Genomic DNA, 14,033 nt, shown 5'->3' with positions numbered 1-14,033 from the left:
GATTAGACTATGTGATTCCAGACGACCAATTGAACTGTTTTGAACCTTGTTCAATAATTTGCCTAACAAGTGGTCCAAACTGTATGTGTTGTAGATATCATCTATACTTACGCATCATCCAATATACTCTTTATTTGTATTATTTGTGTATATACACTGTGCAAGTAGTGTATGCATGGGAGGGTAAAATATTGCAGATAGGATTTTGTCATTTTGGGTCGTGTGGTTGCACTCTTCACGTTTGGTTTTGTTTTCTCCATTTAAATTGTTTGTTTGCTTGCCATAATCAACTCACGTGATCTTCTTTAACGTCTCTCATACCTTCTCTTTTCAGAAATTTTTCCATATATTTACCTCAGTCTTGATCAGGTCCTTTTGCTTCTAGCTAGCTTTTCAGTCTCTCTAGCTTCCCTCCGCGCAGTAGTACAGCAAGAGGACTGTTTTTCTTTCCTTTTCTATCTCTTTCTCTCTTCGATCATGACTTCATCATTTTCTCTATTGCCTCCTTCAGAACCCAATGAAGACCAATACTTCACATTTCTTAGTTCACCCTCACAAATTTCTTTCTCTTCTTCATCTTCACTAGTATCTCCTATATCCTTCAATCCATCTCAAGATCATCAGGAAGGAAGCTACAGTATACAAATTCTAAAACAATATCAGCAATCACAAGAGGTAAGGGAAAAAGGGTCTGGTGTATTCCTATTAAATACACATTATTATATTATTTTCGAGTGTTTGAGCTGAGTGATATGATTTGTGATCTTGCTGATTTCTGTATTTATGATATTGATGTTATATTAGATAGATGAGTATGCTTTAAATGGAGGATCAAGTGATCGACAAAGCCTTTCGCCTCCCTCGCTCTCAAGCTTGGAGAGTGGCAGTGAATATGGCCTCAAATTATCTCTTTTTGAAGGTGATCAGCAAAAAGATGTCGGCCCAAGTGATAAAGGATCACTTAGCTGGATGTCTTCAAAGATGAGGTTGATGAAGAAAATGATTAATCCTGATAGAATGGGTGCAGAAAAACCAATAAGAAGTAAATTATGGTTTCAAGATCAGAATCAATCATCATCGCCTACTAATGCCAACATTTCAAGTGACAGTTTAGCCAACAACACTATGATCAGAACTTGTTCTGATTGCAACACAACTAGAACCCCTCTTTGGAGGAGTGGTCCTAAAGGTCCCAAGGTAAATTCACTCTATCGATCACCTTTCTATGATCTATTGATTATCTAGTAACACCCCACTAACCATCTTATGAAAATTGTACTGTGATGCTGCAGTCACTGTGCAACGCGTGTGGAATTCGACAAAGGAAGGCCCGAAGGGCCATGGCGGCAGCCACAGCAGCAGCAAGAAATGGAGTTGCCCATACGGACACCTCACCTGTGCAGACTAAGCTGCATTTCACTAAGAAAAAGTCAGGAAAGGGTCATGTTGCACAACAGAATAAACAGTTCAAACTCGGCATAACTCCTCACAATCGAAGGAATCATGGTTTTGAGGATTTTATAGTGAACTTGAGTAACAACTTGGCCTTCCACCACGTGTTCCCACAAGACGAAACCGAAGCCGCTATCCTGTTAATGGCACTCTCATGTGGCATCGTTAGTGATTGAATGTTTTATTGATGTTTTTGGTAATATTTCAGTCACTTCATTAATTTTCGATTGAATATGTGTGTGGAGGGAGTTTATTTTTGTTGTGGGAAGAGAGAATGTGAGGTACCATAGAATTTGGTGAGCTGCCCAAATCAATAAAATAACAGTTTTTGTTGTGATTTTATCTTACGAGTTTGTGACTAAAAAAACCCGTCTTCTGTCTTTGTTATCTATTTCTATTCCGTACAAAAATGATATCTAGGGTTTGCCAACCACATTTTTCATGTTTGCTACTTTGCTGTATTTCTCTTTCTTCTCATGGTATGAAATTATATGTTCTTTCTTGCTAGTTTCCAGTCTGCTATATATATAGCTTTGTTTTGAGATAACAAGAAGAATAACGGGAATAACCCAACAATTTAAACTGATCATTCTACTATTTTTTGACTGCTGGACTGATATCTTCTTAGATACTATGTTACTATATTTCAGGGAATTTAATACAGAAACAGGAATAATCCTTTCATGTACATATAGATTTGCTATTTACATCCTTTTGTTGCACATTTGTTGTACAATATATATACAAATATAGAAAATGAAAGGTATTTATCATATCAGGCTTTCTCCTAAACGGACATGTTTGTGGAGCAGCTTATACAGTGTATTGAACAACTTTTTAATTTAAGCTTATTAACTTGTTCATGGACAGTTTATATTGGACACTATATAACTATATAAACTGTGCAAGATACTATATAAGCTGTTTGTTAGGAGATAGTCCGTTTAAGAGAAAACATGCTTATCATATTATGATAAGGGTGACATGCAACCATAGGTACTCTCTTGAGAGATCTAAATATAGTCCATTATTGGTGGTGGTACGATATTGAAGGAAGGTAACGGTCGCCTCTCTCTCGTCTCTTGTGTCAGTAATTAGGTAACTGGGTGGTTTATTCAGTATAGCAAGTACATGGGTGAGATAATATATCCAGAAGCAACAAACTCCTTTGGCATACATGTTTGGATCGTTGCTTAGAATTCAGACCAGAAAGAGATCCAGCTGAATTGAACAGTGTAAGTTTTTAGTTACCACAAGATTAACAGCGCAATGTTTTGAAAAAACAGTTGTTCTCTACGCAATTATCATCCTTATTTGTCGCAAAATAATTAATTTAGCTTAAGACTCTCGGATGTAAAAATGCGGTGAAGGAATATAGGAAAACAAAGATCCAATAGTTTTCTGTCAGAGGCAAAAAAATCAAACGACTGATTCTTATGGTTCTTGTTGTTAAATGCCGCAAATGAGCAATCAAGGAGATTCTTGACTAGCAAGCAACACATACACGTACAATAAGTAGTATTCCTGGATTCTGATTTTGCAATTGATAGGTGTTCAGGAATATGATAGATATGAGAACCAATAATATACAAACGGGAGAGAAAAGTTTGGACTATGATATAAGGAGATGAGCTGTATAATAATAAATTCATTAATACCAACTATGTTACTGAGATCATCGATAAAAAGAATAATATACTCATATATGAAACTGAAAAACTAAGATTGTTTACCAAACCTTATTGATGTAATGATGCGTTTGCCCGTGTTAATTTCGAGAGAGAATTGTCCTGCCTTTCCAAATTCCAACTTCAACTCGCGTGTTACGTTGATAAAATGCCACAAAAATATCACGTGTTGGCATTTTGGGGTTTCGAAATTCAATGTGCATAGCTTGTAGACGTCAAATTCTAGCATGTCCTTCATGGCATCGCGAAAACTAAATCGATGGAGACAGAAACCAAACCTATATACCGTGATAACACTAAAAAATCAAATGGCAATTGACAAAGATCGAATCATCAGACATTCTGTTATGTCGCCATGGAATTTACACCTTTCATTACATCAGTAATGTCATGAATTATCATCAATAGGTGGATTACGGGTAATGTACTCGTGCAGTGATTTTTTGCGATATTTTCTCCAAGGGCTCCAAGCCCAAATATGTCTAATATTTTGAAGAGTCTTTTACGTTTGGGGTTTGGTCCGCATTAATTGTTTTATAAGGTTTTGGTCCTCCTGACTAACAGTCAACCAAGTTGACATGTGCCTCACACACACATAAGGGTATGATGGGTATTTACAAAATACCAACCGTCAACAAATAGGTTGACAATTTAGTCAGGAGGACCAAATCCTAATAAACTGATTAGTGCGGACCAAACCCCATATACCAATTATTTAGGAGGACCAAAACCTAAAAGACCCTATTTTGAAATCTAACTACCAATGCAATAACCGTCTTTTTCTTCGACTTACCAATTTGCCTTTGTCAAAATTTAAAGAAAAATCTAAAATATTTGTTGAAAAAAAAACAGAAAATGATCTTTCAAATGTGTGTTTTTTCATCTTCTATGTTGACTCATAAATAGAATGATTTTCCATAAATCTCTTTTTATTGGGGCTCAAATGATAATTATTGAATTTTTTTATTAAATAAAAAAACAACAGAAGGAATTGTTGACCAATATTCTAAGGGTAAAATCGGAAGTGCATATCTAAAAAAAATGTTGCTAGCTGGATCTCCAAAATTAAGTGTTGCTTCTTGATTGGGCTTGGAGAACTTGGAGGGAATATCGCTGGGAGCAAAAAATCACTCGATACTCGTGAGTATATTTAGTGATGTGTTTGTGTATGAATCTGAGAATCTCCAGTCTTACTTTTTTTTTGCTAAAGGGTAATTGTATTAGATAGCAAAGAAAAAACAGTATACATTTGTGAGGGCCTTGGGTAGACCACTCCAACATACATTTCCTAAATTTTTAAGAAATAAATCTGAAATAGGTAGAGTGTTGGTTCTCTAACCTATAAACAAAATTAGGTCTATGCTCCCACCATTGCTTTCGCCTTTTGCTAGGGTTGGCTCCTTTCTTTGCACACAAGTTGCTCCTTAAATTTGCCTCCCTCCATGTGCTTGTTAGAACTATATTTGCCTTTTTAGGCTCTAAACCGAGTTGGTTTGGAATGCTTTGTTGTTCTGCTTGGGAGTCGACTCCACCCATAAAACCCCATCTCAATCGCCAGAATACCTTCAACAATAGCTCTTGATTGACCACATAGTTTGAGCCTATTCCCCAATGTAAACTATATTTAGTGATTGCCTGTGTGATTTGTGTCAAGAATCCTTGGTGCTCGTCTCGGTTTATTCCTCGGTCCCAAGGCATGAAGTGCTTCCAATTCTAGAGGGTGTTGTCCATGGTGCCACCAGAGAGCTCATGTGCTCTTAGAATAGCCCTTTTGATATGTATTCTGACCTGCCCCTTCTCAAATATTGGTGCTCTTAGAATAGTCTTACTAGAATGACAGGAGCTCAGATCATAAGATCTATAAATTAAGTGACTTTTCTTTTAATGCGCTTATGCGCGTTGGGGTTGTAGCTCAAATAAATGGTATAGTGTTTTATATATGCCCTAAAGAGATGTACGTACTGTACTCCATTGTTTCCTAGAAGATGGATGTAGCCTAAATGGTAAAGCGCTTTAAATGGACTAAGAAAGTACGAGGATGCCTTGCATCTATCTACAGTCTAATTTTATTTATCTAATTATGATTTACTAACCCGTAAGCGGATGCGAACACTTGGGTTAGGTTTGGCAAAAATGGAAGCTAAGCTAATTGTATCTTATCTAGTGCATGTTTGTGCCCCCATCTCCCATTTCTTCCCATGCGTCTTCTTCCTTCTCCATTCGATCTCCAACAACTCTCTCCCATCTTTTTCATTATCTACAGTCTCTTAGCTAGGTCTTTTTCTTCATTCTTGCGCGCTTCAGTATCTCCTTTGTGTTTTTTGTTATTTTGCTAACCATATCACGAGAGATCTTCTACAACGTGAAAACTTTAGTGCAATAATTGGGGATGTAGCTCAAATAAATGGTAGAGCGTTTTAACTGTACTAAAGAAGTACGAGGATACCTCATATCTCCATATCGATTTTTTGTTTCTTGCGAGTAACTCAAAAGGGCAAATGTGCAATGCGACTAAAATTAAATCTCTCACAGAACCACACTTTCTTAAGAATCGCCCACATGGACCGGGACAAGAAAATATCAGGTTTACCCCTAAAGCAAAAAAAAAAAAAAAAACTTGCGCGCGCCTGACTTATGCATACCTATTTGCAAGTATGCACAACAATCAAATTTCATTCCTAAAAATATGTATACACAATCGGTGTGCATATTACTGCTTCACTTGTTTCATGTTAGGTTTTGCATGTTTAGTTTAAGGTTGCAGGTTAGGAATTACGATTTACTTCCATGCTAGGAAATGTATATGCGCAATGATTGTGCAAACCTGTTTGAATAAACACATAAAAATCAGTGAGCATAGCTATTGGGATATAGACAATGATTGATAGCTATATACATTTCCACGAACAAACCATCATCATTGTGAATACCAATTAAGAGTATGCACAAACAATATATGAACAATAATCAGTTTGTATGTCTAAAATAGGTATGCACAATCATACCTTAATGGGTATGGTGACCTATAGGGGTATAATATCCGAAAAAATAGGCCGGTCAATATTATTTATCTTTGTGGCATAATTTTTCGCGTCAAACTTGGTTTTTTTTTCCGCATATTTTAATTCCGGATTTCAAAACCGGGTGGGTCCATTTTGACCCGAACATGGGCCGCAGTAAAAAAGGCCCATTGTCCTTCGTTTAGCAGAACTTCAACACCACGGCTAATTCCCTTGTCTTCCTCAGCCCCCCTCTATTTTCTCTTCAACCATGAGTCGTTACGACAACAGGTCAGGTGACCCAAGTTCATATCGTCCAAGAACTGATTCTAGTTTAGGCACTACTGGGTTCGAACCACCACGTTCTAAAAAAGAATACGATTCCAGTAGTGCCCCTGTTGTTTCACCACCTAAAAAAATAGACTTGTTAGATGGTTTAACTCATTTTGAGAAAAATTTCTATGCTGAGTCACCTTCTGTTGCTTCAATGACTGATGAGGAAATTGAAGCTTATAGATTGAAAAGACAGATTACTGTTGAGGGTAAAGATGTTCCTAAACCTGTTAGAGAGTTTCGCGATATCGGCTTTCCAGGTATTTGGTTTAATTTGTTAAAAATTTATGCTACTATTGTTTGTTGAGCTTGGCATGGATAAAAGACTATTATTTTACTAGGGAAAAAGCTCAAGAATCTTAGGTAGAGTGGGAGGAGTTTGAAATGAAATAAGCATTGAGTCAGTCTTAGGAAGTTGCATTAGTTGAATTCAGATAATGTTCTGATGCTGCTAATGAAGAAAATGAAACTGGGCACATTGGCAAGTCTGCGAGGCACCACCTACTCGTCTAGGCTGTTTTTCAGAACAATGTCTTCAAGATTTTTTTATGAAGAATCTTACATAAAAGTTTCCCATCGAAATTGTCTCAAGCGACTTCTCCCTCCATACCTTTCCCGTGAGAATTTTTCCCATGTAAAATCAAACACACCCTTAGGTTTTTGTGTCTGTGGCGTAGCTTCCAATTGTATTTGCTATAGTGGATAAATAGCTACTCTAGGAGTCTGCTGATTCATATATCCCTTTTCATGTTTGAGATATTATAATTTCTTGCTTGGAAATGACTGATTAAAGAAATAATATGTTTGCAGAATACGTCATGCAAGAAGTTATGAAAGCAGGATTCGTGGAACCTACCCCCATTCAAGCTCAAGGATGGCCAATGGCTTTAAAAGGTAGAGATCTCATCGGTATTGCTGAAACAGGATCAGGAAAAACACTTGCATATCTGCTTCCTGCTATTGTACATGTTAATGCTCAGCCAATTCTAGGTATATTCATATTGTCTAGCTATTTCTTTGATAAACATTGTTCTTCTGCTGTTTCCTTTATACTCGAATGACTCGAGTTTACCGTTGGGTTATATTTACCAGCTCCAGGAGATGGTCCAATTGTTCTAGTGCTGGCCCCAACTCGTGAACTTGCTGTTCAGATACAACAGGAAGCTACTAAGTTTGGCTCATCATCGAAGATTAAGAGTACCTGTATATATGGTGGGGTTCCTAAGGGACCTCAAGTTCGGGATCTTCAAAAGGGTAAGAAGCACTTAAATAAATCATGTGATGATGCAAAACAGGATGCTCATGAATTGAATGCTCTAGGGTTTAAAATCCTTTCCCTGGTGTAGGTGTTGAAATTGTTATTGCTACCCCTGGAAGGTTGATTGATATGATGGAATCTCATCATACAAATTTGAGAAGGGTTACATATCTAGTTTTGGATGAGGCGGATCGGATGCTAGACATGGGTTTCGAGCCGCAAATGAAGAAAATTGTTTCTCAGGTATGCTTGTTTTCCCTATTGCCACATGACAGTATGACACACATCTTGATTATTCCCAAACTGCTAGACAACAATGAGATACATGCATATGCTTGTGTTACTAAAGTTAAACAAATATCTCAATAAATTTTATAGGTTCTTGAGAATTCCTGACATTCCAGAACTCGTGGAACTAATTGTCATTCTGGATCAAAACCTTGTGCATCAGTCTATATATTCTGAAGGGAAACCCTTTCATTTGTATCGGCCATGTGTAACGAAAAAAAAAAAAGTGGGGATTCACTCTTTTATAAATTAAGTTGGAAAGAATTTGTAAATTAAACTTAAAGTTATGTTTGCCTAAATTGGAAACATATGCATTGATATGGACATCAATGACATCTTGCACTATTGGTTTTCTGAAATATAAGAGTGTGACCGCTCTTTTCATTAAAGATCTACCTTAGTTCGTGAGCGAGTGAAAGTTGAAAATAAAAATTGTCATCTTAATACATAAATAAGGTATCTGAATTCAAAACTTTGTAATTTATGGTGTTTCTTTTATACTTTTTTTTTGGTACTTGTTCATTGTTTGCTATATAAATTAGGAAGTCTTTCTTCTGTTCAATTCAATTGCTTAACTGAATTTGAGATAGTTAACTAGAAAAGGATGTGAATCATGTTTTTCAAACCATAATCAGCTGTTTGGTGTCTAGTGATACGTATGGAAAGTCTGATAAAGCACTTTCCTCCAGGTGGATGGCTTTGGATATCTGGTTTGAGATAAAGAGATGGTGATTAAAATGATTTTCTTTTGCAACAAGCAATCAAGGATGGGACTCATTCTATACTTAGTGGAATTTTTTGATAGTCATCATCAACTACAATGCAAGTTACTGTCTTCTGTGAATCATGTTCCCAGTGAATGTGTTGCTCGTGGTTGGTTTTCAATCATAGAATCCTCTTTAGAAAAATAAAACCTAAAATAATTAGATAAACAGTAAGGCCTATTTCTGGTTGATCAAGACTTTTTTTGTTCATATTCCTTTCTCCTTTCATCTGAAGTCCCTTGGAGAGGCTGAGCCCATCTTACACTTCTATCTAAGAATGGAACTGAATATAGTTTTTTAACTCTCAGTTCTTATGTGCACTTCTAAGTTAAAATACCAATTTCTTAAAGTCTTTCTATAGATAGTAATTTACCTTAGTTGGTTGGGGAAAAAAAAGGAGATTGCTGTATAAAACTGAGTGTTTAAGGTAAGGTGGAATATGCGCATGGGGGCAGAGAGTTCAAAAGCATCTGGGGTCATTGGCCCTTTTGCGTGAAACCAAACATATTTGGAGGAAAACAATCGTTACTAGGCAATCATCTTGAAGGTGGAAAAGCCTTCGTAGTTCTTATGTATGGTCAGTGGTTGACTAGGAATACTGGTAGTTGCTTTGGCGATCTGGATTAGGAGGATTTGATTACTATCATGCTATATTGATTATCTTGTATTGACCGTACTTCTCTTCTATTGGTATTTTTTGTGTTTGTGTTTGCATAATGGAATTTAATGGTGTAGAGAATCTTTCTGTTCCTTCTCTTGTTTACATGTAATAATGTGCACGCTAAAATGAAATGAAGTACATCATTCTCTTCCATTATTTATATCATTTACGAAGTCTGGCAAGGGACAAACGAACCTATACAAAATGGTGAAACATATACTGACTCCTGAGATCATCTTCTCTTGTATGTCTTCACTGTTGGTTAGTGAACATCGTAGGCTGAAATGAACTATTTCACACCATTGGATTTTACTAATGGACAATGGGTACTTCTATTCAGATTTTAAATTTGGAAATCTTGTTGGATGGTTATTTAGCAGTTACTGTTGTTAGTGAGTTTGTTCTGCGGTTTTGGAATAGCCTTTGCATCTTTTTTTCTTTTAGTCAATTAGAAAGTGTAATAAAGAAAAGTTGTGTCGAGCTAGACTTTCTCATACTTCATACAAGTATACAATTTCTTAGGCAACTTTACATTAGTTGGATACTTGTGCACTTTACACTGTTATGTCGCATGTCATAGGATGGAAAATTGTGCATGTGGTGGTTGGTTGTAGGTTGTGTTGTATATGTTTCATCTTGATTACCGTTGTCAGTTAGCTAGTAGCTTTTGCCCCATAATATGGACCAATCCTTTAACAGTGTATCTTGGCAACTTTGTTCTTTACACTGAGTTATTAGTAATATAGGTATTTCTATATTTAGCTATACTTCCAATATTTGAAATGCTTTCCCTTACGAAGCATAGGATATGGACCCCCCACACAGATACACTCTCCTCCGTCTTTTGGTGGTGGTGGGTAACTAAGTGAGACCTTGTTTGGATTTATAATCAAATTATTATTGTGGCAGTGATAAGAAATTTGGCGTTGTGGCATCTATCTATGCAGATACGCCCAGATCGTCAAACTTTGTATTGGAGCGCTACTTGGCCTAAGGAGGTTGAGATACTTGCGAGGCAGTTCCTCTACAATCCATACAAGGTAATATGTCAGGCTTTAACAACTTTTGTTGGTCTTATCCTGTTTTCTGACATTGTACCAGTTGCTTAAGTAATATTTAGCTTTACTTCATTAAACTTGGCACAGGTGGTCATTGGTTCTTCTGACTTAAAAGCTAACCATGCTATTCATCAGCATGTGGAGATTGTTTCCGAGAATCAGAAATACAAGAAGTAAGAAGATTGTAAATTTTTTTGGTGATTGTCAGTTTATTGGTTCTTCTTACTGCAACCATTGTGCACTTATTGTGTTTCTGATAATTACAGGTTGGTGGATCTGATGGAAGATATTATGGATGGTAGTCGGATTCTTGTGTTCATGGACACCAAGAAAGGGTGCGACCAGATTACAAGGCAGCTTCGCATGGACGGTTGGCCTGCCCTCTCAATCCATGGGGACAAAAGTCAAGCAGAAAGGGATTGGGTTCTCTCAGAGTTCAAGGCTGGAAAGAGTCCAATAATGACTGCTACAGATGTTGCAGCACGTGGGTTAGGTAAGTGAGTAATATATGGTGCATGTGTAGACTCTGATAAACTAGATTCTATGGATCATTCTAGAGCTTCTTTTACTAATCTGATAGTGGGAGAAGAGTTGGTATCAGCTGGTGCGGATTGCAGACCTAGTTTGGACTAGTAATAGACATTGGAACAAAGACAGAGATATGTCTCATTTTCCAACATTATAAGGAGTAAGGAGTGTCAGACACTCAGACACAACCACCCCCTGTAAACCATATCAAATCTCACGTCAAGTGTGTCAACATGGAAGATTCATAGACGATGGCTTACTAGCCTTTTTGTACTAGTAGTTCATATGCACACACAATACGTGCATGTTTTTAATTCATTCTTTGTGTAGGGCAATTGCATGTCAATATAAAATGGGAAAAAGTAAACTACAGAAATTGATCCGAGTAAAATCTCTTATTAAAAAGCATTTCAAGATTATGATGGTGGGTGTTTATATTGGATTTGGTTGATGTTGGTCCACATGATTGGAGCATGGTATATTTTCTAGCATGGGATGTGGACACATGAATCATTCCACAGCGTGAGATGTCCACATCTGGTTTCGACACTTTTTCAGGGGATCTACAAAACACTTTTGTTTACTCTTTGGGTGTGAAAGAGTGAGAAAACAACATTGTGATGATCTCATCTGGTCTCTAACTTTGTTAATCCAATGGTCCCCTATGTGGTACTGTTCATCCACATATGTATTACAGGAAGATAAATAGGGTATTACATTGTTAATATTCTTATGAAGGAGAATTTATGTGCTTCGGCATGAATAATGAGTAGGTGCGCAAAATGGGCAATGCACTATTTTGGTAATTGTAATTTTGATTAGAAAGATCTCTCATATCTTTCTTTTGTTTCATACTGGTGGTGTCAGATGTCAAGGATGTGAAATATGTGATCAATTATGATTTCCCGGGTTCTTTAGAGGATTACGTCCATCGCATTGGTCGTACAGGAAGGGCTGGTGCCAAAGGAACTGCTTATACTTTCTTCACGGCAGCAAACGCTAGATTTGCCAAGGAACTTATTGTCATCCTTGAGGAAGCTGGACAGAAGGTCAATCCTGAACTGGCAAAAATGGGACGTGGTGTCCCCCCTCCCCCAACTGGTAAGTTTACATAATTAGCAGTCATTTTACCTCTCGATAAAAAAATGTCAAATTTTGTTTTAATATATCTTATCTAGCAAACTGTCCTCTGTGGTTAACCAAGTAACACATTTAGACTAGTCAATTGGTAGATAACCTGTTTGAGGGTCCTTTCTCATAAAAATGCATATCGATCAAATGACTCATTTTGCAACATGTTTATTGTGGACTCCACTGAAAGCCTTTCCTCATAAAGTGTTTTTTTTTTTAATAAGTAAAATTAATTGATTAGGATGATAAAAAAAAGATACAAATGTGAGAGAGAATCTCACTAACGGGGTATAGCCAGTTATACACTGAAAGACCATGACCTAAATCCCATTTTAAAGAACTCCTTTAAAACAATTATACCCCCTATGACGATCCAAATACAAGCTCCCAACTAACTACCCACACGCTAACAAATGTGAAGTCACTGGCGAAAAATGCAGTTTGACTGTTTGCAGTGGAGTCCACAATAAACATGTTGATTCATAAAGTTGACCACCTTTAGATTTTTCTGGTTGACTGTTTGCAGTGTGATGAAAATTTTCTTCTAGTTTGTGTGTAGTATTGTTTATGCATTCTTCCAGTTTGTGTGTTTATCCGTGTTCCTTAATTTTGTTGAAGGTCTATTATCCTCATAAGTAGTTTTATTTAATGTACATTTACCTTTTACATGTTGTCATACAGGTCATGGTGGTTTCCGCAATCGTGGGAGGGGTTTAGGTGGTGGTCGTTCATGGAACTAAGAAATTAATCATTTCAGAACTGAATGGCTATAGAATTTGATCCGAAATGGGCGGAAGGAAGAATTTGATCTTTGCAATCACTGCCACAAATCATTCTCTTTCCTTTTAGTTGTGAAGACGCTATTTTTATATGGCAGCTTGCTTTGCAGGGTGAAGGAGGGTTAGTTATGCTAGATAGATGTTCTCAGCGTTGAGACCTGACTAGCTGGACAGTTAACTTATGCACAGAATTGTAAATTAGAGCACAACAGTTTCTGCTAAATTCCTTCTGCCACTTGGGATATAAGACAAATTGAGGGTTTAGTAATTGAATAGTTGTTTACCTGTTATGTTTAAGTTTCTTAGGACTTTCCATATATATGTACATTTTTTTGAGACATAATGTTTTGGTTGGAGTGGCTGAACTGGACTTTTCATAAATTGTTCCCCAGTCTACAACAGCCAAGAAGTTTCGGGTTTGGATAGGAATTCTCATATCTTCTGTGCTGGAGTATACAGTCACTTGTCGAAGAAGAAATTTCTTGTTTACACGTAGTAAAACCAAGGATTCCCCTAATTCTGTACTAAGTAAATTTTTCTGGTAATACCTTCTAGGCCTCAACCACAATTTATGTTTTGTCAAGTTAGCGTGTATCTACAGATTATGTATCAGACACCCAATATAATCTTTATTGGGCAGCTGTGTAAGATTGCAAAAAAGACAAATGGAATAAAGTTTGATACAGGGATTGATCATCTGCTGCAACTTCAAATTTTATTTTCAAGTGAGCGGAGCGAAAGTTTCAGTGAGGGGTGGGGGGTAAGTGGCCCAATATATAGTCTGACTTCAATTTTCTCTCTCTCCCTCTCCTTCTTTCACTCTCTACCACTTTCTCTCTGTTTCACTCTCTGCACACTCCCACTGCAATGCAGTATATTAGTTATTTTTATTATTTTTTATTTTCCCCACTACAATGCAGTATATTAGTTATTTTTATTATTTTTTATTTTCCGTGGATGGAACTTTGACCGTGAGTTGTGAGGACGTTTGTGGGTAACTTCCATATCAAGGTCTCTCTGCTTGCTGACGTGTGTTCACAAATTCGGTTCAAAAGATTCGGTTGCTATAGAATTTTGGAAAAATTAATCACACG

The 14,033-nt window shown here is 36.9% G+C and overlaps 2 protein-coding genes across 2 annotated transcripts; both read left to right on the top strand.

Moving 5' to 3' along the window:
* Window positions 1-288: 288 nt before the first annotated feature.
* On the top strand, window positions 289-1,792 carry LOC147495404 (GATA transcription factor 21-like). The gene is made up of 3 exons (XM_086564056.1): window positions 289-675; window positions 805-1,197; window positions 1,293-1,792. Exons 1-3 carry the CDS (start codon window positions 478-480, stop codon window positions 1,626-1,628), a joined length of 927 nt encoding a protein of 308 aa, XP_086420182.1. The 5' UTR covers window positions 289-477; the 3' UTR covers window positions 1,629-1,792.
* A 4,552-nt stretch (window positions 1,793-6,344) lies between these two features.
* On the top strand, window positions 6,345-13,229 carry RH20 (DEA(D/H)-box RNA helicase family protein). The gene is made up of 9 exons (XM_086564055.1): window positions 6,345-6,732; window positions 7,283-7,462; window positions 7,565-7,726; window positions 7,819-7,973; window positions 10,391-10,483; window positions 10,589-10,674; window positions 10,768-10,994; window positions 11,897-12,130; window positions 12,842-13,229. The coding sequence occupies exons 1-9, from the start codon at window positions 6,411-6,413 to the stop codon at window positions 12,898-12,900; spliced, it is 1,518 nt and encodes a 505-aa protein (XP_086420181.1). The 5' UTR covers window positions 6,345-6,410; the 3' UTR covers window positions 12,901-13,229.
* The last annotated feature ends 804 nt before the right edge of the window (window positions 13,230-14,033 follow it).

Source organism: Coptis chinensis, chromosome 6, assembly GCF_015680905.1.
Source record: "Coptis chinensis isolate HL-2020 chromosome 6, ASM1568090v1, whole genome shotgun sequence".
Classification (NCBI taxonomy): Eukaryota; Viridiplantae; Streptophyta; class Magnoliopsida; order Ranunculales; family Ranunculaceae; genus Coptis; species Coptis chinensis.
This window is presented reverse-complemented; position numbering and strand designations above follow the sequence as displayed.